General features: G+C 52.4%; 1 protein-coding gene across 6 annotated transcripts in view; it reads left to right on the top strand.

Moving 5' to 3' along the window:
* Positions 1–26,019, top strand: part of Itpr2 (inositol 1,4,5-trisphosphate receptor type 2) — a 323,374-nt gene that overhangs the window by 63,799 nt on the left and 233,556 nt on the right. For all 6 annotated transcript variants that reach the window (XM_060384487.1, XM_060384484.1, XM_060384490.1 and 3 more), the window contains 8 exons: positions 1,431–1,526; positions 6,297–6,341; positions 9,999–10,150; positions 14,984–15,083; positions 15,471–15,631; positions 19,988–20,129; positions 21,128–21,289; positions 25,060–25,232. In XM_060384487.1, coding sequence (XP_060240470.1) covers positions 1,431–1,526; positions 6,297–6,341; positions 9,999–10,150; positions 14,984–15,083; positions 15,471–15,631; positions 19,988–20,129; positions 21,128–21,289; positions 25,060–25,232 — 1,031 coding nt within the window. The remainder of the gene's footprint in view (positions 1–1,430; positions 1,527–6,296; positions 6,342–9,998; positions 10,151–14,983; positions 15,084–15,470; positions 15,632–19,987; positions 20,130–21,127; positions 21,290–25,059; positions 25,233–26,019) is intronic.

The following is a 26,019-nucleotide window of genomic DNA, read 5'->3' as shown; positions in this document are numbered from 1 at the left end:
ACCCCTGTGAATTCGCCAGCGCAGATCAGATCAGAAGCCGTGTGCCTCGGGGGTACCGCCTGAGCCACGGCATGCGTAGGCAGAGGCACACCTCACAGCCACAAAGAGCAGAGAATGCTTTTTTCTTTGACCGCCATTGTAATGAAGAAGCTCACAGTTAAGAATGTGTTTTACCTGGCTGAGGCAGGGGGACAGCCACAAGCTTAGAACCAGCCAGGTCTCCAAAGCAAGTTCCGGTTGTCCAGAGATGTGTCAAGATCCTGTGAGAGAGAAAGAGCACATTTATGTTTCTGAAGCTTTCATTACTTAAACAGTATGGAAAAGGATGGCTTTTTATTTAAGGAACCGTCCTAAACAGTGGAGGAAACAGGACATTCATAGTCCCCATGAATAAGCCAGGCCTGAGCTCTAAAGGACATTGTGGCCACAGCTTGGGGTGACCCTCCAGCCTCAGCCTCATGTAGAAATGAATCAAGCTTGGCTTTTGCTCCTTGCTTTGAAGGCATACATTTTACAATAGTTTCCATAGTGACCTAAAAAGAAATTTACAGATTTGGGAGGTTAAAAAATGATAAATGAAATATCTAAACTCCGGCAGAAGAACTAAAATAAACATCGCCACATTCCACATTTGATTACCAACGTTTGTATCTTTTCTGCCCTCCTTCCTGTGGCTGTGGCTCACACCAGAACCAGATGAGGCTTGGGGAGGGGCACACGCCCTTGCGGGCTCACACTTCATGTCACACATAGTCCATGCCCGAGGGAAGGCAGGGCAGGAATTCTTGAAGGAGCTTGAAGCAGAAGCCACGGAGGAGCGCTGCCCGCTGGCTCCTGGGGGCCCTGCTCAGTCTGCGTTCTTACATGCCTGCCAGGGAGTGGTGGAGGAGGAGAGGCAGGAGCCACTGATCTGCACATTGCAATATACAAGAAATAGCTGCACTGAAGCGGTGTAACAGGAAAATGAGACCCAGAACAGCCTGGAGGAAGGACGGCCACTGTGCAGCTTCTGGAGAGGGCTTCGTGTGGCAGAGGGTGCCTGGCTTTAGTGTTGCTGTTTGGCCCTGACCCTTTTGATTCTGCGGCCTGACGATGATATGTATTAGATGGAGTCTCACTCTGCAGCCCCGGCTGCCTGGAACTCACTGGCGCACACAGTGACCTTGAGCTTTTTGGCAATCCCCTTGTTTCGTGGTCCCAAGGCTGGGAGTTTATCTGGGAGCCACTGAACCCTGACAGGAACTCATGGCTTTTCCTGCAGGACAGCGCTCCAGGTGTGAGGCACGGGCACCCGCAGGGAGGGGTGCGTGTCCCTTGCTCAGTGAGGGGGTTCTGGTCTCCCCGCACACGGTTAGCTGCGGTGTCCGTGGCGCTGGGGAGTGCTGGCTGGCGTGGAGGACCGCTTGGTCACGAGGCTCTCCTTCTCTTAGGTGGTTCACCACGATCCTTGCCGTGGCGGTGCGGGGCAGTGGAACAGCCTGTTCAGGTTTAAACATCTCGCAACTGGGAACTACTTAGCTGCAGAGGTGAGACTCGGGCACCATGTTGGGTCTCTGTCGCTGAAATAATGAACGAGGGACTCCTCCATGCAAAAGCCATGGCATTGTCCGGGCCAGTCCATGTAATTTGATTAGTGCTGAGCGTTCTGGGTTGGTGTTTGTCATCTTTCCTGTTGCTGGGATAAAACCCCCTGACAAGAACTCAGGTGAGAAAGGAGTTATTTCGGCTCGTGGCTAAAAGGTGGCTAAAGGTGCAGCCCGTCAGGGCAGCAGGGCCTTGGATCTGTCAGGCGGGGGAGACCTGCAGTTCTGCCCCTCCTCCCCTTCATGCGGTCAGCACCCAGCCCAGGGGATGGTGGTCGAGTCTTTCTTCCTCAGAACACTCCCCGTCAGTCTGCCCAGTACCCTTCTCCTCAGTTGAGCTCAGCAGGTTGCCGTTGCGACCCCCGTCACCGTTGGACTAGGGATGGCTGTTTTTGGTTTGTGTATGTAACGCATGCGTGTGTGTGTGTGTGTGTGTGTGTGTGTGTGTGTGTGTGTGTAGGCTGAGGGTGCACGTGGGTGCTTGTGTATGGAGGCCATCAGCATCTCTTTGCCCAGGATTCCATCCGTCCTGGATTTTGAGACAGGGTCTCTCACTTTTACTGTGCTGGGTGATCAGGCTGGTTGGCTGGGACCCCCGTCTTTACCCGGGTTATAAATGCACAAACACCCAACCTGTGTGGGATCAGAGGATCAAACTCAGGCCCTTACATTTGGAAGGCAAGTACCTTATTGGCAGAGCTGTCTCTCCAGCCCTGGCATGGGACCTACTAAAGACAAAAACTTAAAAAAAAAAAACTTTAAAAAAGACTTTAAAAACAAACAAACAAACAAACCAAACAAAACAAAACTTAAAGACCAACCACAGGGGCTGGAAATGAGTGTTGTTTAAAAAAATGAAAATCCCAATTCACTCAATTTTACCAATGAAGACTCAGGAGCCAGATGCTGGGGTGAAAACCTGCTAGCTCAGAGAGGTGGAGAAAGCACCCGGGTGACCTTCCTACTCAGCTCAAGTCCCAGAGGAAAAAGCAAAAAGCCAAAAGCTTGCTAGCCCAGCTAACAGCGCAGGAGCAAAAGCCAAAAGCTAAAAGCCAAAAAGTTCCTCCTTCTTCTCCACACTGTCTTAAAAGTACCGTTCTCTCAAAGTCCCTCCTTCCTGTCAACCCCTGTCAGCTGGCTTCTTCTCCCCCCTTGGCCTGGGGTTAACTTTATTAAATCCCGAGTACAGAAAGCTCTTGGATTAAAGGTGTGTGTCAGGGCTGAACCACACCAAGCAAGAAACAGGCTTTTACAGGTCACAATCTTGGGGTTCACAATAGGACCAAATATCCAGTGACACATGTGGCTCAGGGGCAGAGCACGTGATCAGCGTGTGCACTGGGCCTGGCTCCACCCCTCAGAGCACCAGCAACATACGTGGGTCAGTGGTAGAGGGTGTAATCAGCGTGTGCAGTGGGCCTGGCTCCACCCCCTCCACCCCCGGTGAGGCTCCTGAGTGGGCAGCTGGTCTGATCATGCACGTATGTGGATTGGTGTAGAAGGTTCTATGTGATGCTGCTCTTCCACATCTGTGTGTTACAGACGTGGTTGTTCCCCTGGTGGCATGTGGCTCCCCTGGCGTCCAGCTCCTCCTCTTTCTCCATGCTTCGAGACAGCTGGCTTTTGCGGCTCACGCTCCGGAGAGGGAGGATCTTCTCCCTGTGCCTTTGAGCAGGGATGTACGTGGGGTCCTGTGGCCGACCCATAGCATGGGTGTGTGAGCTTGTAAGGTTCTTTTGGAAGGGTGAAGGGAACTGGCAGGAGCGGAAATACAGCTTGGGGCTTAGCTGGGAGGCACAGGAGGACTTTATCTGCCAAGCTAAGGAATGCCAGGTCTGTACTTAAAGAAGAGCATCTCCGCCTGAGCCGGGTGTGGAGGCGCAGGCCTGTAATTCCCGAGCTCTGGAGGCAAAGGCAGGCGGATCTCTGTGAGGTCAAGGCCAGCCTGGTCTACAGCGTGAGTCCAGGACAGCCAGGGCTACACAGAGAAACCCTGTCTCATTATATATTGGAGTTGAACTGTTCAGTACTGTAGCTCTGAGTCATCTGTTGGCTACTAAAGTGGATGTTGTTGATGTGAAACTGTATTTAACAGTTTTCTGGTCACACTAGCCCCATTCCTGTCCGCTCATTAAGCATACCACATGGGGCGCCACCAGTGGGGACACTTCCGTCACCCACAGGAAGTGCCAGTGGGGAGGGCAGACTGCAGCTGCTTGAGCCCCACAGAGAAACACACTGTGGAAGAAGGTGGACGGTGCCTTAGGAGCCACGCGTGTGTACACGCGTGCACACATACACATGCACACACGCGCGCGCACACGCAGATGAAGAAAATGGACCAGCTCCTTTGTTTGTACATAGGCCAAGCCTCCACCAGGTGGCACTAAATCCTTACTTCCTGACTCCAACACTCTTGGGTACAGTTAATTAGAACCACCAAAGAGCCTGAGAGGGCCGGCTTGGCCTCCCACCCGTGTCCCGGCATGACGTGTGTGTGTGTGTGTGTGTGTGAGAGAAAGAGAGAGAGAGAGAGAGAGAGAGAGAGAGAGAGAGAGAGAGAGAGAGAGAGAGAGAGAGAGAGAGAGAAAGGGGGGATGTCAGGAGCAGCCCTCCGGCAGCAGTGTCCTAAGTGTAGTGAGGCTGAGGAGCAGCGGGGAGATGGACTCTGATCCCCGGGACCAGGACCTCTGCTCCTGTCTCCAGAGGATCTGGTGCCCTCTTCTGGTCTCCACAAGGACTGCACTTACATGCGCACACCCATCCATTCCCCATCCCCTCCCCAAGAAAGCAGGCTGTGTCTTCTGTGGTGGGGATGGGAGGCCGCTGGCACTCAGCTGGGGACAGCTAACTTCGTGACGCTTGCCCACCCGTGACCATCTGACTTTCCCCTCTTCTGCTGTGCGCCGTGTTTCTCTGTCCTGGGCAGCTGACGGAGGAAGAGCATCTTCCCGTGTGGCCACTGCTCTCCTTCGCCCACTCCCGCGGCTCTGACCGTGAACTTGATCTTGGCTGTCTCGGTGCCTTATAAATGTAGTATACGCTCTTCCAGCCCGGGTGGCTTTTGCCCCCTCGTGTGGGGTTAACCCTTTCCATGGCAGTTTCTATACTTAGGTGCTGCTGAAAGCAAACACACACGATTGATTTTCTGTCATTCATGCAAAAGCCTCGTGGGTCTGGAGCGATCCCCTTTCAATAGAGAAGGCCCCGGGTGTGGAATCTTTCTGCTTTGTTGTATACCACCCTGCTTGCTGGAGGCAGGGCAGATGTGGTGTTGCTTCCACTCCCAGACTCACGCTCCCTCTCACGCCACAACGTCACTTTGACATTCCTCACCGAAGGGCCTAGAGCTCATCTGAATTAAGGCTTAAGAGTATTTCTCAGAAGCAGGACTGTTGTTAAGTGAGTAAACTCTCACAGACATTTAAATGAGCGTCACACAAGAGGCCTCGCAAGCAAGGCCCCGTTTCCCGCCGGTGCGGCCAGTTAGGATTCAAGCACCGTCAAGGGTTGCGGAGGCACTGGGCAGTCCCTGAAGACATCTCCCCATCGCGGGCGTCTTCTCTGTCAGTGTCCCTGACACGTTCGTTGTTCACCTCTGCCTCCTAGCTCTGGTCTGTCCTGCTCTGTAGTGTAGCTGACCACATTTGTGTCTCATTTTCCTTCCTAGGTCACAGGGTTGGTGGTCAGTGTTTGGAGTCTTGGCTAAAATCCTGCAGGTCACAAGCTTTGTCCCCTGAAGGTGCCCAGTTAGAGTTTGTTATGAAATCTCTCTTCAACACGCCACATTCATGATCCGGTTTTAACAGAATGGATTGTGCTCCTTTTTCCGAACAGCGATCTGCTTATTCTGTCTTGCGTGTACAGGTCTTCTGTCTGTGGCACACATGTGTGCCCGGTGCCACGCACACCCTGGAGCTGGAGTTACGGACAGGTGTGAGCTGCCAGGTGTGAGCTGCCAGGTGTGAGCTGAGCCCGGGTCCTCTGCAGGAGCAGCCAGTGCTCTGAACTGCTGAGCATCTCTCCAGCCCTCAGCTATCCAGGAGCTCCTCCAGGACACCCTTTTCTTCTTTCTTTAGCGACGTTCTTCTGCACATTTTCCACTAATGACTCTGACCACTACAGCTGGCACATTAGGAGAAGCGGCAGATGATAGAATAGATATCTTATCGTTAACAGTGAAGTCCGTGGACACGTGCGGCTGTGAGGGTTTGGATTTCTCCTGTGGGTAGTGGTCTCTTCTCACAGCATTGACCACTACTAACAAAAGCAGCCATGGGGAAACTGGTGTTTCGGCTCACAGTTGCAGGACTCGGCTGTCCTGGCGCGGAGGGCGCAGGGCGCTGAGTCAGTCTCGGTGAGGAGCAGGGCCGGGCGAGGCTGCGCCTTGCTCCTCTTCTTCAGCCTGGAGCCCATCAGTCTGTGCCGTCTCGCTCCCGTACAGGACGCTCACTCCTCAGTACACGTGGGCATTTGTGTACCACTGTGGGGATCTTCGTTGTGGGTGTGGTATTTAGGCATGCTCAGGAGTATGTGTGTCCGTGTGCGAGTGTGTACGCTGGAGTGCGCACAAGCATGCAGGGGCATGCTGGGACTGACCCCAGGTCATCAAGCTTGCAGCACCTTTATCCACTGAGCCATCCTACGGGCCCAGGCTTGTCGTGTCCTCACTGGTGCTTTTTATTTAAAACTAATTTTGCTTTGTCTTTTCAGCTTAATCCTGACTATCGAGATGCTCAAAGTGAAGGAAAGACTGTGGTGAGTAGATGCTCCTCTCGCTGTGTGATCACATCCTATTTTAAATGAATATACCCAAGGCATTTTGTCAGCAGGCTGGAAGACCAGGCCGCAAGGCAGAGTCCGTCACCTGAAGGGGTGGACTGAGAAAGGCTAGGGCTCGGATGACATTCCCCTCCCTGCCTTCGGGGGAGCCATAGGTCAGCCCTGCCTCTCCAAGATGGCTATGGCAAGGCACTCAGGCTTCCAGGAGACAGGCTGTGGTGGGGCTGGGTTCACTTTTCAGAAGTACAAAAGTGGGATTATGGCAAGGCGGTAAAGCAGGGCAGGCAGCGTCTCCTTGGACTGACTATCTGGGCTCTAATTTGTTTTAAAGATTTACTTATTTATTATGTATACAATGTTCTGCCTGCATGTACACCTGTGCACCAGAAGAGGGCACCAGATCTCATACAGATGGTTGTGAGCCACCATGTGGGTGCTGGGAATTGAACTCAGGACCTCTGGAAGCACAGCCAGTGCTCTTAAGCTCCGAGCCGTCTCTCCAGCCCAGATCTGAGTTCTCTTTCAGGGGAGAAATTAAAGCTGCAGTCATGTGGCACAGATGCCGTCCCTGACATCTTGAAGTGAGCTCGGAGCGACACACTCTTCATCAGTTTTCACACAAGTGCCTCACCTTCCCTGCTCACCCCTCATCGGCCACCGCAGGCTTGTGGCAACAGTATGGCTGATCTTATTCAACCCAAAGTCCAGAAACTTAGGGCAGGTAGAGACACATCTGGGGACGCAGCTGAAGGATGTGTGGAGGGAAGCGCGTCCCTTTGACATTTGTGGCTATCACTGCACCACTTAAAACCCGCCCTTTGGGTGCAGCTGTGGTCAGGCCGGAGGAGGACCTGTGGCCCCGACACCAGGTTAATGAGCCTGATTTGGTCTTTCCACACTGGACATCGAAGCTCACTTTGCATCTGCCGTCCTGTGCCGTGTGACTAGTCAAAAACAGACCCAGAAGCAAAAAATGGAAAACAACAAACAGTTCCACCCCACCCCTATGTTTACCGGCCTGCCTGCCTGTCTGCCTGCCTGTCTGCCTGCCTGCCTGTCTGTCTGTCTGTCTGCCTGCCTGCCTGTCTGCCTGTCTGTCTGCCTGCCTGCCTGTCTGTCTGCCTGTCTGTCTGCCTGTCTCCCTGTCTGTCTGTCTGTCTGCCTGTCTGTCTGTCTGTCCGCCTGCCTGTCTGCCTCCCTGTCTGTCTGTCCGCCTGCCTGTCTGCCTCCCTGTCTGTCTGTCTGCCTGCCTGCCTGCCTGTCTGTCTGCCTGCCTCTCTGCCTGCCTGCCTCCCTGTCTGTCTGTCTGCCTGCCTGCCTGCCTGCCTGCCTGTCTGTCTGCCTGCCTCTCTGCCTGCCTGCCTGCCTGTCTGTTTGCCTGCCTCTCTGCCTGCCTGTCTGTCTGTCTGCCTGCCTGCCTGCCTGTCTGTCTGTCTGCCTGCCTGCCTGCCTGCCTGTCTGTCTGCCTGTCTGCCTGTCTGCCTGCCTGCCTGTCTGTCTGTCTGTCTGTCCGCCTGCCTGCCTGCCTCCCTGTCTGCCTGCCTGCCTGTCTGTCTGTCTGTCTGCCTGCCTGCCTGTCTGTCTGCTTTTGAGAAGTGTCCATTTAGAATGTTAGCTCATCCTTTAATTGTGCTGTTTATTCATTTGCTGCTGATTTGAACTTGAAGGAATCATTTCCGGCGCCCCCTCCCCCGGGGCCCCTCTGCCCTCACCCCTCTGTTTTGTGGTTTGAGGAGACCCTGCATGGCTGTGCTCTTTGTCCCCGTGCCGTCTAAATATTCCCACTTGGACAGTATCATGTTGCATTGTTTTTGCCGGCAGGAAAATGAAACTCAAACCCCCTCTGCACCACCCTCTCACTCCAGCTAGAACGAATACTGTCAAAAAGACAACAGACCGATGCTGGCGAGGCTGCCGAGAAAGGGCCGCACGCACGCCCTTGAGAATACAGTGTGTTGATTCCTCAAAACGTTCAGTGTAGACCTAGGGTCCGATCCAGCAGCCCCACGACTGGGCAGCAGGCCTGTGCAAGCAAAGCCGGCAGAGCGGGCTTTCTGATGCTCACTTGCAAGCCTGCATTTGCTGCAGCGCTTTCCACAGCAGCTGAGATGTGGAACCCGCCTGTGTCCCCCACAGCTGAGTGGGTGACCAGTGGCCACCACTGCGCCAGGTTGCATGTGGCCTTGGGCATGGAAGCCAGGGTCTTGTCCACCCGCTCTACCCACGGGGCCTCCTCCCAGCCCCAAGTGTCTGATTTAAAGTGTCTGCGTGGCTCTCCAGCTTCGTGGTTTGTTTTTGTGTGGCTTACTCGAGCCAAGGAGAAGTTCTGCCCTGTCCCGGCAGTCACGCCTCTGTCTGAGGGGCTGGGAGGAGGGGCTGCTGGCATGGGAGGTCAGCTTCCCCAAACATGTGGCTCCTCTCACACCCAGCTTCCAGCAACACTGACACGGACCATGCTCGCTTTCTGCCCTTAATTTCCCCTGTGCTGCTGACTTAATGACCTGCTAAGATTTTTTTCCTGTAATTCAGAAGCCTTTATCAAAATGCCGCCTTCCATTTTTGAAGTTTAAGAGGTTAATGCGCGGTGTCGCAGAAACGAGGCGGTGTGTGTCAGGGCTCCCATTAAGACAAATTGCTGTGCTCGTTTTACAAAGGGGTCCATTATTCCCAATCTTAGAGGCGTACGGCTTCCCCGTGCGCCCGGCAGACACTGGCAGCGTGTCAGGCCCAGCTGGGAGTCTCACGGTCATTATGTCTTCTTGAAGGTCCACCTCTTTCCGATGGCTTCGAAGAGGAGATGTTTTTAAAAATCCTCTGTAATGCTGTTCATATCAGCAAGCCTTGCCATCTCTGTGTGGCATAGACGCTGATTAGTTTGAAGGAGTTTTATTTCTGGGGCTGGGTTTCACAGCCTCTCAGATGTTGACTCTGTCGACAAATTCTCCGGGCTAGCTGATCTTTGCGGTGGTGTAAGGTGTCCTCAGTATGAGTGGCGGGGTGGCCTCTGCGTGGTTGTAGTGGGTGTGCCCTGCACGGTAGTGGCATGCCCTCTGGGTGGTAGGGTGATGGGTGCCAGTAGCTCTATCCGCGCCTCCCCCAACTCTCAGTCGCTATAACCAAAAATGTCTCCAGAAATTGCCAGGTGTTCTCCGAGTGTCAAAATCCCCCCGTGTGGCCAGCGTGGACCTGAGTGTATTTGCATACGTGGACATGTTCTAGAAACGGGAGACGGTTGAAACAGTGCTTCCAGATTCTGTTCTGTAGAATGAGGAGATGGTGGGGTTGAGCGTCTTCCATGTATTCGTTGCTCGTTTGTCCGTCTTCCTGAGGCCCCGGGATTTATAGGGATTCTGGTCACTGGCTTGAACGTGGATGGTCAAATCGCTATGTGTAAATAGGGGTAAAGCGGCCAGAGAAGGGCCACAAGTGTGGGCCTTGAGGACGTGCTCAGAACAGAGCCATGTGACCGCCCGCAGTCATTACCAAGCCCGTGAGCCCTAGTCTTCTGGGTGGTTGCGGGTAGACACCCTCCACCCGTGAAGGAGTGCTGGGCACGCTCCCGCCTACGCCCCTCTAGCCGGAGCAGTGACTACTGACTCTGACAATGCTGAGTAACCTTGGGCCTTTCAACAGAGAGACGGGGAGCTTCCGGCCTCCAAGAAGAAGCGCCAGGCTGGGGAGAAGATCATGTACACCCTCGTCTCCCTTCCCCATGGAAACGACATCGCATCCCTCTTTGAACTTGATGCCACAACTCTTCAGAGAGCTGACTGCCTGGTTCCAAGGTAAAAAATAATGAAATAAAGAAATCAATAAGAAAAAAGAGTTAGGATGAAGAGATGTTTGCAGGCCTGGGAGGTGGCACCGCGTGGAAACAGTGTGGTCACACTCCAGGCCGTTGTCGAGGGACCGCGGGAGAGGCAGGTGTGGAAGAGCAGCGGCTTCCCGCTAGACAGGTGGCTGTGCTCCTTGGCTTGAGTGTGAGCATTTCAGTGAAGTGCTTTGCTTGAGTCTTGCTCAGTTGTTAGGCCAGGTGGGGGAAGGGGGTCTAAGTCGCCTGTTGTGGGACAAGGCGGGCTTGGCAGATGGTGGCCGTTAGCCGGGAGGACCTAACGGAAGTGCAGCCAGCCCCACACCCTGGGTGTGGCACAGGTCCCTCGGGGTCCTGAGGGTCCTGCTGAGGGGGAGCCAGGGTGGCCTGTGCAGCCCTCTGCTGCTTTGGCCAAGCGTCTGCCTCTTGTGTGGGGCCCTCATCATCATTCTGACTTTATCTCTTCAGATTCCAGGCAGCAAAATGGGCTCTATCTTGAATTCAGTGTAGGAGAACTTGTTTAAGGAAATGGTGAGAACTCACTCAGGGGCATAGATCCAGCAGCGGTGGCGAAGTCTCACGTTAGGGGGGTTACTGAGTCTCACTTTACACACATGGGGGTTACTGAGTCTCACTTTGGGGGGTTATTAAGTCTTCCTTTGCCTGTGTTAGCTACTGCAGACAGAAGTTCTCTTCTGTCTTGAGAAAGATTTTGTTAACATGGACTCGGCTGTCACTTACTGCATTTAGTCAACAATAAACTTTTCTCGCTAATCACTTTACATCCTCATCTGAAATCCTGGAAGATTTTCTATGTGCCTGCCAAGCCTCACATCAGGTTCTTCAGAACTGTTCCCTGGCTTCATCCTGGGTAACTCTCACAGTGGTCAGAGCTGAGTCAGAGTGGGCCTCCTCCTTTTTCTGGCCCAGAAAGCTGAGCAGTGGGTGCTGGTCCTTCTGAAAACAGTGAAGACAGCCTGGGGGTGAGATGTGGACTCTAGCTCTCTTCAAAGCACCCACCGGGGGATTCCAGTATGAATGCGGCATTTCCTGGAGGGCTGGGACAAATGTCTCCAAACACATGGACAGCAGATCAAAGGAAAGGTTCCACTCAGGTCCAGAGAGTGAGCCAGTGAGCTAGAGGAGCGTGGTGAGGGGTTCCTTAGAGGATGTGGGTGACCCCCAAACAGCTGAGTCACCACAAAGTGTGACTCCAGCATGGATGATAACCCCCCTTAGCCATGCAGATGGCAATCCCTCGTCAGCTAACCTTTACTTACTGTGTATTCCAGAACTCCCTCAGACCATGCGAAGTGGGGGATGCAGGAAGAAGTGGCAGGCATCCCAGCTGAGCATCAGGTCCCGTCCTAGGGCTGGCACACCTGTTCCGATTAAGATGGTGATGGCCCTTATGCTGGAGGACAGAAATCCACAGTGATGCTCTTGCCTGGTGAAATGTTAACCCTATGTGCCGAGTCAGCCATGGCGACTGATATGCATAGTTTGTGATTTGTTGGTCTGCAGCGGGGTGGAGAGAGGCCTTTTCAGAAAGCCCTGGACTAGACCTTTTGCATCAAGGGCTCAGAGCAGGGCGTCCAGTCTCTCCCGACCAATGGGACACGTGGCTGTCTGTGACCTACCTCCCATGCTAGACCCTGGTTTAACGGTGTGTGCGCAGCCTGGACTTCTCAGACGGTAGACAGCAGGGTTTGGGAGACAGCGACTCAGAAGGACAAGCTAGTTGCTGTCTTGTGCTCACGAGGTGGGGTTTGATCCGGAGTCTGCTCTGCACTGTCATTCCACAGCATGCCCTTAAACTGTAGACAGTCAGCCCGCGTCGCAGCCTGACTGCCAGCACGTCTCTGTGACAGCCCCGGAGTCACTGGGCTCCCGAGTCCTTGCCGACCATGCTAGCACTCTTGGGTTATGATCTCTTCAGTTTGCACCGCAGTCATGTGGTTGACTCAAGGGGTGCACCAGGCTGAGAGCCTCCCTGATCTGAAACTCTAATCTGAAACCATCTAAGACGTGAGAGTTTTTGGGAACCAATGTGATGCCACAAGTGGAAAATCCTACACCTGCCTTCGTGTGATTAACTGCAGTTAAAATGTGTGTGTACTTAAAATATTGTATAAACTTACTTCCGGCCTAGATGGCTAAGGCACCTGAATGTCATGTCTGGCTCATTACACACCCACTCTGAAACGTTTAAAAAAATCTGAAATCTCAACCTCTCTGGTTCCGAGCTGTCTTCGTTACTTCTCTATTGCTGTGAAGGGACACCATGGCCAAGGCAACTTGTAAAAGAAACATTTAATTTGGGGATTCGTGGTTCCAGAGCGTTAGAGTCCATGGTGGGGAACATGGCAGCAGCAGGCAGGCATGGTGCTGGAGCAGCAGCTGAGAGATCACGTGGTGAGAAATAACCAGAGAGGGAGGGAGGGAGGGAGAGAGAGAGAGAGAGAGAGAGAGAGAGAGAGAGAGAGAGAGAGGAGTACCAGCCAGCAAACTGTAATGGTGACAATAACACACCTCCTCCAACAAGGCCACAGCTCCTAATCTGTCCCAAACAGTCCTACCAACTGGGCACCAAGCATCAAACATATGAACCTATGTATCATTTTAACAACCACACAAGCATTTTGAAGAAGGGAAACTCACCTGTGCTGGAAAACGCAAGGATAAAGTGGAGGAGCTGGTTACCCCATAGTGTGTGATGACCCCACTTTCCAAAGCTTTGGACACAGTGGAGGAGACTGTAGCCTTAGATTTCCCAAACACCTACTTTCCTGCCTCCCACCCCCCTGACCCTAGGTAGGACATTAGTAGGGAAAGGGGCTGTAGACCGCTTTTATCTATTTCCTGCTGATGAGGGTCGATGGGTCCTTGGGGGTCACCAACCTCAGTCGTCAGGACATGAGCAGTCTAGTCAAAGCAGCGGCAGCAACAGAACAATTCAGCAGAAGCAGCCAGACTCTGCCCAAATGGCACGAGCCTGCTGAAGCCGCAGAACTCAGACAAGGCAGGGGGAGGGTCCCTGGACCTTTTCTGTGGTGCCAGCTGCAGCAGCTCGAAAGCATAGAGATGCAGAGGGTGTTGTCGCACTGTCTGTGGGCCTCTGTTTAACCGGGCTCCGAGTCCACACGAGGATGTTTTTCAGCCCGGAAGAACCACGCCCCTCGCACAGGGTAGCTTTCAGTGGACCAACATCACTCGCCCAAAGGGGAAAAACATCCCACACCCCACCCTTGGGACCAAAACCAAAAGCTTATTCACATGACACAGCTGAGTTTCCACAGAAATAAGGTTCTTTGTATGAATATTACGTCGTAGCTTTTGGCTGACCACTAAGCGACGGGCCTTTTCTTTTAGTTGGCACTGTGTGCTCCTGTTGAAGAAATAATGGGAATGAAGGATGAGGCCGAGAGGGCGCTGGTTAATGAGGTGAAGTTGCAGTGCACTTCAGGCCCCGCTGCCCGGCGCACACACAGATAACTGTTACTCTCGACTCAAGAAATGGTCAGATGAGGAACTGCTGCTCACCCGGGCTGCGAGCTCCGGGCACCCAGGCTGCGAGCCCCGGGCACCCATGGTGTGAGCTCCGGGCACCCAGGCTGCTAGCCGTTGCACACCCAGGCTGTGAACCCCCACCCCCCAGGTGTGGTCTCTAATGAGTCCCCGGTTGAAATGCACGGGCAGTCAGCATGTGTGTGTGTGTGTGTGTGTGTGTGTGTGTGTGTGTGTGTGTGTTCGGTGGTAAGGGCACCTTGTGTAGCCCACAGTGTTGATTCTTCACACTTGGTTACTGCAAGCAGACTGTAACTCATACCTAAAGAACCTCATCTACCACAAGCATTACATTTTTATTTCCCCTGAGGCTGGAGAGATGGTTCAGTGGTTCAGAGTACATAGTGCTTCCTAGGGGACCTGAGTTTGGTTTCCAGCACCCGCACAAGGTGGCTCGCAACCTCCTTTAGCTTCAGCCCCGGGGGTCTGACGCCCTCCTCTGGCCTCCATAGGTACTGCACGCAGAAATACATGGATGTAACGAAATTTAAGTCGGCATGCAGAGCGGTGACCTTATGATGGTGTCTTCCTATGCTCGTCAGCAGACCTTGCTCTTGTTCGTCTCCCCCTGTAACCCTGACTAGTGTTTTCTTCTCCAGTCACGCTGCAGACTTCCACTGGAGTCAGTGTTTCTACGTTAAACGCCGAGACTTCCAGCCAAACCCAGGACACAGGGGAAGTCACTAAGCAGCACAGGGAAGCGGTTTATGCTGCACCGTCTTGGGGCTGTGCCTGCCGGCCCGCTCAGAGCTGTTCAGTTAGTGAGCGGCTCTGAGTGCACCTCGGTGGCCACGGCAGCTCCGTGGTTCAGGGCTGCAGGCAGGTCTCAGTTAGTAGCTGTCTGGGGCAGGATGAACTAGTCCTCGCTGACCGAACCCACAGTGCCTGAATGTGGGCCATTCCTGGGGACGCTGACGACCCGGGCACCTCTGGCCTAGGAAGTGGAGCTGTGTGCTGCCGGTCAGCCCGAGCGGAGGAGTTATTTCCTATTGCAGACGAAGCCCAGCAGGTCCTCCTGGAAGACATGTCCTGTCCCCGTCACACGCGGCTCTGTGGAGTGTGTCAACACGGAGGGTGCTGGCTAGCAGTTATTACTCTGTGTGTGTGGGGGGGGGTCGGAGGACGGCTTTGTGCACTTTTCATGTGCGCTCTGGAGGCTGGATTCAGGCTCAGCATCAGGAGCAGGCGCTCGGCCCTCAGAGCCATCCTGCCAGGCCGACATGTTTTTACACGCTTTCAGGAACTCCTACGTGCGGCTGAGGCACCTGTGCACCAACACGTGGGTGACGAGCACCAGCATCCCCATAGACACGGAGGAAGAGAGGCCCGTCATGCTGAAAGTAAGTGCTGGGTGCGAGGACAGCGACCCGGAACGGTGAGCCTTTCAGGTGCAGCTGGTTTCCTGGGAGCGCACGCAGCAGGTTGCTTAGGTCCCTGGCCTTGGTGGCTCCAGCTTGGGCCAGGAGCGTGGGATCAGATGTCAGAAAGACACAGTGAGAGGAGGCCTCTCTGTTTGGGAGCATTTGAGACAGAGGGAGGGCGAGTGAAGGAGGCACTTGTCCAGGCTGGGAGTGGGTGTGCAAAGCCATCTCGTCCCTGAAGCCTTTCCTCATGGACGGTGTGTTCGGAGTTAGCGTTCCTCTGTCTCGTCCATCCCCACCCAGTACCTTAGCAGTGAGGAGTGCGTTCTCCGAGACTGTGCGGCTTAATGGAAACACATATTGCAGATTGGGACCTGCCAGACCAAGGAAGACAAAGAAGCCTTTGCCATCGTGTGCGTCCCGCTGTCCGAGGTCCGAGACCTGGACTTCGCCAACGACGCCAACAAGGTGCTGGCCACCACAGTGAGGAAGCTGGAGAATGGCAGCATCACTCAGAATGAGCGGAGGTGGGTGGCTCTCAGAACACGACCCAGGGTCCTCAAGAGGCAGCTGTGGACCTGGCTTGGGGGTGCAGGCCTGTGACCTCAGCACTCAGGAGATGGAGGTGGACGGTCAGGAGTTCAAGGTCACCCTCAGCTACATAGCAGGCTCAAGGCCAGCCTGGGCTACATGCGGCCTTGTCTCTCAAAGCTCATAAACAAATCACCCCAACCCCCAAACAAACAGAAAAACATGCACACACACACACACACACACACACACACACACACACACACAATTAATTCTTGTGCTAGGCCAGGTGACTCTAACAGAACATTTAGACTATCCTCTGCAGCAGCACCTTACACATGATGCTGGCTCAGCGGTGAAGAACGCTAGCCAGCACCCACACCTGCTGGCTCACAGCCACCCATCCTCTGGCCTCCACAGATACCACACGCAAGCATACACATACAGATACACACGCATACACATAAATACATGAAAAACAAACCTAACTTTGTCTGATGGAATACCTACATTTTCTGTTTTCTCTTGGCTTGAAAACAGATGATTTCAGGTTCTCTCTGATCTCATCTTGAAAGCATTTAAAGAGTCACGTGAATGTACTTGAGTTTGTGTTTGGATGTTGAGTTTTACGTTTTCTCAGCATTTTTACTCGTAACACATTTTTTATCTCTAGTACCACAGACTGGTCAAGCATGATATCAGAAAAAAAGGCTGCTCTCTGCTTGTGTCACTACACAGAAAAATGAATTTTTGGTCCTTAATGCATCTATTTATTTTTAAATATGTGAGAAAAACAAGGCTGTTTACAGCGAGAGGTAATCACGCCTGCCCTTTGTGTGAGCCACGTTAGGTCCAGTGATTTAGGAACCTCTTCCTTCTCATAACCCTTCAGTAGCCATTGCCGTTCTGTCTGGAGGAAACGGGGGTTAAACTCCACATAACCGTGAGAGGAAGACCCCATCACATGGCTGACAGTTGGGTGCTTCCCAGGGCCTCGGCGCATGGCGTCCGCCTCGTCACGTCTGTGCTCTGCTGCAGACTGAGTGTGAGCAGTGAGGAGCTGTTGGCCGAGTCTGCCGGGTGCGCTAGAGCTGTCTGCAGCCGTTGAGACCATTCACTCCTGCCAGACAGCCCCACCAGGAAGAGCAGGGCAGAGACGGGGCAGTGTGGCTCCCCGGTTTCATCCCTCAGCGGAACATGCGAGCAGACATGTCCAGCCTTGCTCTAAATGACCCCAAACCGGAGGCCACCCATGTTTGTCATCATTGGAGAGTGCTAAGATCGTACTGTGCCCACAGTGAAGTTTGGTACAGCCTGGGCATGACTAGTTCACACTTCATGTCTGTGTGCTGGCGCCAGGGAACCTAACAAGCTTTGGATTGTGTAGGGAGACGGGATAGAGGTGCCGGCCATAACAGTCTGTGAGTGTGAGTCACTAAATGCGTAAGTAGAGACCTCATCCCTCAGGCGTGCGCCGGGCCACACACCCCTTAATTCAGCGTGTCACTGTGCTGACAGACACCACGGCCTCCAGCCTCTTTTCCTCGAGCTGCTTCTCCTTGTGGGAAGCTGCGTTTGACAGCTGCCCCCAGCCTGCCCTGTGATGGTCACTGAGCAAAGGCCAGAGCAGAGACCAGCTGCTCCTCCATCTCCCGATGACCCAGGAAATGGACCTCAGTGAGCAGTAGGGGTGCTCCCACTGGGGCCTTCTCTTGGTGAATCTGTCCCTGCCCGTCTCCCATATACACTTCTCTAAGGCGTGTCCTTGGTGACTGGGAAGATTCCCGCTCAGAGTGTCCGTCTGGGAGCTCCTCCCTCCACGGCCACTTTTCCCCAGTTCCCAGAGGATGGAGCACAGCCTCCAGCCCAGCCTCAGGCCGGTGGCCCACCCCTTCTTCCTGCCTTCTCCCCACTGCTTCCGTGAAAAATAGTAGTGAGGCTGCCGCTCCTGAGAATGGGGGTTTCATTTGCTGGCATGACCCCCATTCTGGTGCTGCCTGTCAGGGCAGGGACTTTAGAATTCACTAGAACGTTTGTCCTGAGAGTAACTGACAACCCTGACTTTTCTCCTATGGATTGATGTTATTATTAGATATTCCTTTTAGTCAAAACCAAGGTCAAAGGGAGGGTGCGAGAACACTGCAGGCTCCAGATGCCTGGGCTGGCTCTTCTCTCTCTTCCCTGTGCTTTCCTTTCATCACCCCAGGAAGGGACTCTGTGGTAGCTCCGTGTCAGGCTTCCATCCTCCACCTTAGATGCTTCCACTTGACTTTCCTGTATGCTCCCTGACTGCACCACGAGAGTGAGAGCACAGCAGAGCACAGCGTTAGTCATCCGTCATGGGGAGGGAGCGGGCACAAGCTGCCGCTGGAGCCTGAGAGAGCGCCAGCTTGTTACTGTGCCTGACAGACCTGCTTTGACCCAGAGGCTGCAGCTGTCACAGCTCTTCACAGGGGCACCTGTGGCCTTGCAGCATGTACCGGGTTGCTGCAAAGGTGAAGGCCTTCATTCCTGCCTCTTCCTGCAGCTAGGGACTAGGCTCTGTTGCACAGGGTTTATCCAGCCATGCCAGCTAGACCACCTTGTCCTTATGCGACAAACGGAGCTGTGTGGTGGTTCTTATAAACACGTCATATAATTTATACATCCCTTCTTCCTTCTTTTCTTCCTCCCTCCCTCCCTTCCCTCTTTTCTCCCTCCTTCCTCCCCTGTCCTTCCTTCTCCTCTTCTTTCTTTCCTCCCTCCCTCTCTCCCTTCCTCCTTCCTCCTTTTACTCCTCTCTTCTCTCCTTCCCTCCTTTCTCCTTTCCCTCCTTCCTCCTTTCCCTCCTTTCTTCTCTGCACCCCCTTCCTTTCCTTTGTGAAACCAGCACTCATATAGCCCAGGGAGCTCGTGAACTCTGTGTAGCCAATAATGACCTTGAACTCTTTAACTTCTCTTTCTGTTTTAAAATTTTATGCATTTTATTATCCTTTTGATACTGCCTTATAATGGCATTTTGGTGATTTTATATATATATATATATATATATATATATATATACTTTTAATTTCTCATATTTCTGCTGGCTCTCACCATCTGCTCTTCATTCACACCAGCGATTTTAAATTATGTTCTTTTTTGGTGGTACTTGCTTTCTCTATCTGTTGAGGACTGACAACACACTCATTTAGATACCACTTAGGATGGCTTTGTTATGGGGTTTGTCAGCGAGGAACCAGCCTTCTGACTCTTAGCATGCTGGATGTCTTTCCTGATGTCAGTTTTCTGTGTTTTGGAAGTTAATCGTGCAGGCTTTTTTTCAGGTGGAACACTGTGGCTTTTTCTTTCTGTTTTCGCTCACTTTCTGTCTGCTGTGGATTGGCCCCTCTCCACCAGTCCACAGTGAGCTGGGACGCTGAGGGCAAGAACTCACGCCTTCTGATAAGGTGTGTGAGAACTCACGCCTTCTGATAAGGAGAGGCGTGTGAGCATTTCCAACACAGGTGTGGAGGTTCTCTCTGTGTTTCCTGTCCTCTCAGCACCGCCCAGCTGAAGCCCACTCAGGGCTCTGGGTGTCTGAGGCTCTCCCGAGGGAGGGTCCTCACCTTCTCCCCGCCCCCACCGCCTCAGTTTGGCCCTTCCCACATCCATCCGGCATCACTACTTTATCCTTACTCTTTATTGCATTATTCTCACTTCGTTCTTTTCTTTTTTAGTTGAAGTTTTATTTATTTGTTTATTTTTGGTTTTTTGAGATAGGGCTTCTCTGTTGTAGCCCTGGCTGTCCTGGAACTCGCTCTGTAGACCAGGTAGTCCTAAAACTCAGAGATCTGCCTGCGGCTGCCTCCCAAAGGCTGGGATTAAAGGTGTGTGTTTACTGTTTGAGATCTTGCTTTCTTCTTGACCTGGGTGGCCTTTTCATTTTCAGATGTGTGTCTTTTAAAATATATAATGGGGGCTGGGAAGATGGTTCAGTGGTTAAGAGCACTGTTTGCTCTTTTCCAGAGGTTCTGAGTTCAATTCCCAGCACACACATAGCAGCTTACAACGAACTCCAGGGGCTCGGATGCTCTCTTTTGGCATATATATGGTGACATCGAATCACTTTTGCCTTCTCTTCCCAGTCCATTGGTTCTTGAGACTCACAGGATTTTATTTAATAACTGTTTGCAAATATTTGGAATTGGAGTTGAGGGGTGGGCTAACTGGACAGGAAATATCCTTAAAGTTCAGATAACTATCAATTGTATTAGATAATACTGTATTTTGTTGATTAAATATATTTTAAGAAGTTTAACTTTCTTACTGTTTCAGTTCTTAGAGCTGATTCCTCATAGTCCATAATTGTCACAACCCTTCCTTTGTGATAGATTTGTGACTAAGTTGCTGGAAGACCTCATCTTCTTTGTGGCGGATGTCACTAACAACGGCCAGGACGTGCTGGACGTGGTGGTCACCAAGCCCAACCGGGAGCGGCAGAAGCTCATGAGGGAACAAAACATACTAGCACAGGTGAGTCGCTCAGTGAGCTGAATTTGCATATTTCATGTCTTGAGTTACAGTATCAGGGAAATCTTTGTATCCGTTATGTCTGGCTTCGTAACAAATGACACCTAGACACTTCCTTCCCTTTCTGTGAGTTTTAAGTGTGGATCCTGTAAGTGTCTCCACCTGGGCAGAAAGAAACTTGAGAACATAAAAGTCTCAAAGAAACATGCTGTCGTAGTTCATGAACTCCAAGGGACAATTCCTTTCTACTTTGAGTTCTTGTTTGAGGCCCACGGCTGTGATCTGGTGTTCCTTCACAGAGAACTCTCAGCCTGCTGGCTCCTTCCCCGGAGGCCCAGGACTGCCTTTTCAGTGCCCCTGACTGGGCAGGAATTGGCTCACTGGAGGTGGGGGTGGGTGTCTCCCTGCTTGCTCCCTTGGCTCCTTCGCTCCTGTGGCCATTTATCTGTCTACTGTGAACAGTGAAGGGACTCTCTGAGGAAGACCTTCATGTATTCAGAATCACTGTTTCTGGTGCATATGTATTTGGAATTATTTCCTTTTTTCTAGAACGAGGTAAGAGTGACATTTGGAAGCCACTGCCTGATGTAAATTTCAGGTTAAAAAGTATATGTGTCCTTTTTATTATTTTAATTTGAGAAAGTTACAAAGAACAGAATAATAAAAGCATATACAAAATATAGTCTAATCAATCTGAATGTGTCCGTGAAGCTTGATACGAACAACTACAAATTTACTATCTAAATAAAATAATTTCTAAATAAAATTAATCATGCTGTGGATGTGGATTTCTTATTGACTTTGGGTACTCTTGTAAGCAGTGGAGTTTTAGGTTCATCGGTGTTTATTTTCCAGGACTAGCAATCACCAAGTATCTCCCCCCTTTGCATGAATTCCGCTCACGTATTTCTACAGAGTTTTAAAGTCTGTGTCAAAAATGCAAACGGTGCAAAGCACACACGTGTGCCCGTCAGATCAGGAGGCTCTCTTTGTTCCTCTAGGTGTTCGGGATCCTTAAAGCACCGTTCAAGGAGAAGGCGGGCGAGGGGTCGATGCTGAGGCTGGAGGACCTGGGCGATCAGAGATACGCCCCCTACAAGTATGTGCTGCGCCTGTGCTACCGCGTGCTGCGCCATTCGCAGCAGGACTACAGGAAGAACCAGGTGGGCCCGGCCTCCGTGGCTGTCTCAGTGTAGACCCACCCGAGGAGGCGGACTTGGCAAGGGTGGGCGTCGTGCGGGCAGCTGGGAGAGCCATCTCTAGGGCCGGGCGTTGAGCTAGGCAGGTGTGCGTCCGTAGGAGGTAAACCTGAAGGCTGTCCTGCGCTCCTGTGCTTGGTCCAGCGCCCGCCGAGCAGGGCGCCCTGACTTCTTGGTGTGAGCAGCTCAGAAGTTGCAGCTTTGCCCCTGACATGTCCTCCAGTCGCCAAGACCCAACAACACGTGCACCTGAAACGGGGAAGGGACTGTGGGGAGGGAGAGTGGGGGATGCCCAGGGGTGCAGAGCCCCGGAGGGGTGGAGATGGGATCAGTGCTGGCTGAGTGGGAACAGGTGCTTTAGGGAGGCAGAGTGATCGGGCTGGTTACTTTTCTTGTCCTTGTGACCAAATTCCTGACAAGAACAAACCCAAGGGAGGGAGGGCTGTTTGGGCCACAGTTTGAAGGTGTACAGTCCCTCATGGAGGCCAAGGCAGAACAGGAAGCGGAGAGCAAACAGGAACTTGGGTTATGTGACCACAAGACTTGCCCCCAGTGACCCGTTTCTTCGAGGGGAGGCTCACCCCGAAGGTTCTAGAGCCTTTCATAGCTCTCCCCTCTGCTGGGACCACGTGTTCGGACACCTGTGCGTCCAGCGATGTTTCACACGCCAGGGCAGCAGGGTGGGTCTGAAAGAATGATGGTGCTGGAAGGACCGCGTGGTCCTAGGACAGTCCGAGCTGTGGAGGACGGGTGCCCCGCGTGGACCTAGGGGTGCAGCCAGAAGCCGGCTCTGCCAGCCTCACTTTGTCCTTAAAATATGTGAGAGTCTGCCTTTCTTCCAGAGGACCCGGGTTCCATGTCAGCACTCACATGCCAGCTCATGGCCTACTGTAACTCCAGTCCCGGGGGGTCCAATGTCCCCCTTTGTCCTCTGTTGGCACAGACATACACGCGGGCAAAACGCTCACACACACAAAATACAAATAGTCCTTAAAACTGTGTAACAGGGCTCTTTGGGTTAAGTGAGGCCGAAGTCTGACACCAGGCTTTTAGCATTCTTGCCTCCCTGGCAGCTTATTCTTCATGTATTTCTTACCCAACAGAAGGGTCGATGTATATCGCTGCTGTTTTGCTGAGTTTGAGAGACTATGGCCTGAGAGGGGGTTGGGAGGCAGAGCCTGAATCAGAGCTCTGGGTAACAGATGGGGGTGGGGGTGGCAGGGGGATGGGGTGGTGGTGGGGGGAAATGGGGGCAGGGCCAAGGGGTGGGGGGGATGGTGGCGTGGGGGTGGGGCCAGAGAGTGGAGATTGGGGATGGGGGGTGGCGGGGGAGGGGTTTGTTGAGACAAGCTGGCAGCACTCAGCTTCCTCTCTTTTTGTTCCAGCCTTAGTTTTAAGCCGTTTTCACACCTCAGCTCAGTTTAAACAGTTAAGACAAAGAATAGAGGCATAGACGCTGAGTAATATGGGCAATCTTATAGTGTTTTTTGTTTGTTTTCTTTATGTGTGTGTGTGTGTATATATATATATATGCATATATTTGTATATATATGTATTTGTTGTGGCATTGGGGGTCAAACTTGGCCCCAGGCAGGCACTGTGACTCGCCTACACCCTCAGCTGCCAGACTACAGTTTTAAGAATGGATCCAGTGTGTAATTCCTGGCTCTGAGTCATCTCCTGAGAGCTTGAAAGCATTCTAGCAAGAAAACATTTTTTTTCTCCTTTAGGAAGAATGTATTAAATATGTTGGCTTTGGAATTAAGCTTTAAGATTAGAGAAAGGACCAAAAAGGATATGTGGAACAGATTAGCTCGACAGAATCTGGCACAGCAAGAATGAAGCAAGCTGACAGTATAAACAGACTCCTGAGCATCCGAATTTCCATACATGACATTTAACACATACTATAATAGCATCTCTAATCCCATCCTGCTGAACCTAGTTCTTTTCCACTGAAATGCTGCCGCTGTGGTCGTCCTCCTGTTTAGCCACATTTCTGTAGGATGGCAGAGTGGCATTCACGTCTCCCTGGGAAGGAGTAAGGTCCAGAATGCTGAGACAGATGTTCAGGGCGGTGCTGGGGGCGTCCAGTACAGCACCTGGCTGGCCAGCTCAGGGCTGGAGAGACGGCTAAGAGCAGCGGCTTCTTCAGTTCCCAGCACCCACATCGGGGCTCACAATCTTGTGCAACTCCAGGTCCAGGATATCTGCTGCCGTCTTCTGGCCTCTGTGGGTACTTCATGCATGTGGTGAACAGACACAGATGTAGGCATGCGCACACACACACACACACACACACACACGCACACACACACGCACACACACACACACACACACGTAATTAATGTTAAAAAGAAAGAATAAGGAGCAGACTTAAATAGTGCATAATTGAAACTCTGCATTCTCTCTCGTGGTTAGAATAACATTTTGGTCTTTACCACACACAAGGATTCTTCATTTATTTTTATATTTTTATTTTATGAACATCAGTGTTTTGACTGCGTGTATGTCTACGTGAGGGTGTTGGATCCCCTGGAACAAGAGTTACAGACAGTTGTGAGCTGCCATGGGGGTGCTGGGAATTGAACCCAGGTCCTGTGGTCAGTGCTCTTAACCGCTGAGCCATCTCTCCAGCCCCCAGATTTATTCATTCTTTCTTTCTTGAAGCAACAAATAAATTATCATCTGGCCAAGTTGACTCTCTTATACGATTAAAGATACCTGCATTTTCTGTATGTGTGTGCTTTGCCCGCCTGTATGTGACCCATGAGTATGCCTGGGGCCCGCCTGCCCACTGTTTCCTCCTGCATAGGACCCTTGCAGGTGACACTCGTTGCTCGGTGTCTTTCTCCCAGGGCTCCCACGGTTACTGGCCTTTGTCCTTTCTGCTTTTGCTCACGTCGTTTCTCCCCGCTGCAGCTGCCTCCTGTCTCTACCCTCTGTCTCATTCTCTCACCCACGTGTGAAAGCGTGTTTGGCCGTCTGCTGTCTCCAGGGAGGAGATCTCTCACGTGCAGCCACATCCATAGCCTCCCACACGCGTGCAGCCGTTACGAAACAGTTACTGCGGGGCTGGGTCTATTTAATAACCTGAGCTTTTGTAGGACCCTGTTTGATCACTCTTTACTGATCCATGTGCAGAGTTTTGATAGTATTTATCAGGGAAGATCTTGTTGTCATTCTAGCATTAGTCTGAGAAAAAACAAAACCAACTCAGATCCACATAGACTCTTCAAATGGCTGCACGGATCTCAAGCTACAGGCGCGGAGTCATGCAGTCGTTTGCTTTTTTAAAAAAATTATTATTATCTTACCCGAAATGATCACTTCTGGTGATAGTCTGAGGGCCTCTTGCGGGCTGGTGAAATTCTAAGTCACCATGGCATAAAAACTCAATTTAGATAGTTTTTCTCACTTACAAGAGGGCTAGCAACCATCTTCAAAATAAGATTAGTGGCACAGCTTTTAATTAATCAGTTAGTAGGTAGCTGTGTGTGCTGCTGAGGACGGACTCTCAAGCCTTGTGCCTGCCGGGTAAACGATCTCACCCAAGCTCTGCGCTGAGCCCTCGGTTACACTTTAAATTACGTGACTTTCATTTCCTCGAGTTCTCTGTGTTGAGGAGTTATTTTCTTGTTTTCTCCTGACAAATGGGTCTTCCTGGTGGCGCGGTGAGGGGAGCTGCCGCTGGGGACGCAGGTGGCACAGCTGACGGCTCTGCCTCTCCACAGGAGTACATCGCCAAGAACTTCTGCATCATGCAGTCGCAGATCGGCTATGACATTTTGGCAGAGGACACAATCACGGCCTTGCTACACAATAACCGCAAACTCCTGGAGAAACACATCACGGCGAAAGAAATCGAGACCTTCGTCAGCCTGCTCCGGAGGAACCGGGAGCCCAGGTCTGTTCTGGCGGGCGCGGGTAAACATCTTCGGTAGCACCGGCTGCTGGTGGGCAGACCACGCGTTTATTTCTGTGACAACCGTCAGGGCGTCGCAGTCAGTCAGAGCCCTTCAGGCACACTGCTGACCTGGGTCTGGTGCTGGGGAGTCTAGTGTGAGGCCCCCACGGGCGAGGGAAGTGCACGCAGCCTAGCCTGGCACTTAAGTGTGCTATCCCTGTGTTCTCAGCCCTGTGATCCCGCTGCTCCGGAGGCTGACAGGAGGGTCACAGGCTGGGGAGCGGGCTGCGGCAGAGAGTTGAAGGACAGCAGGGGTAACTTAGTAGGACCCTGGCAGAGTAGACTTACAAACAGTTGGGGAGTTCCCAGCAAGCGTGTGAGGCTCAGGTGCAGGCCCCAGTGCCGGAAGAAGCCACAGCAGAGCTGCAGAATGCCTTCATGTAGACCCAGGCAGGCGCCTGTGCACAGGACAGCTGTGCGCGATGACTCAGAGATCTGCCTGCCTCAGTCTCCCAAGCCGTGGGATAAGGGCGTGTGCCACCTCTGCCTGGTGAAATGATTTCCTGAACCTGAGTCATGCTAATAGATGAACATGACTGAATGAAGCGGAGACACACATACCCTCTTTAAACAAGGCTCCTGCGCAGTAGAGATCCTTGCTCATGTTCCGCTTGGGCTGCCCCTGCTCCATCGGGCAGTCCTCACAGTTCATGCTGACCCTTGGCACCCTGTTCCCTCCTCCTCCCTCCTCAAACCTAGGCTCCGCCCACCTCCTGCCCAGCCGGGT

The sequence above is a fragment of the Meriones unguiculatus genome, chromosome 5 (assembly GCF_030254825.1).
Source record: "Meriones unguiculatus strain TT.TT164.6M chromosome 5, Bangor_MerUng_6.1, whole genome shotgun sequence".
Lineage (NCBI taxonomy): Eukaryota > Metazoa > Chordata > Mammalia > Rodentia > Muridae > Meriones > Meriones unguiculatus.
This window is presented reverse-complemented; position numbering and strand designations above follow the sequence as displayed.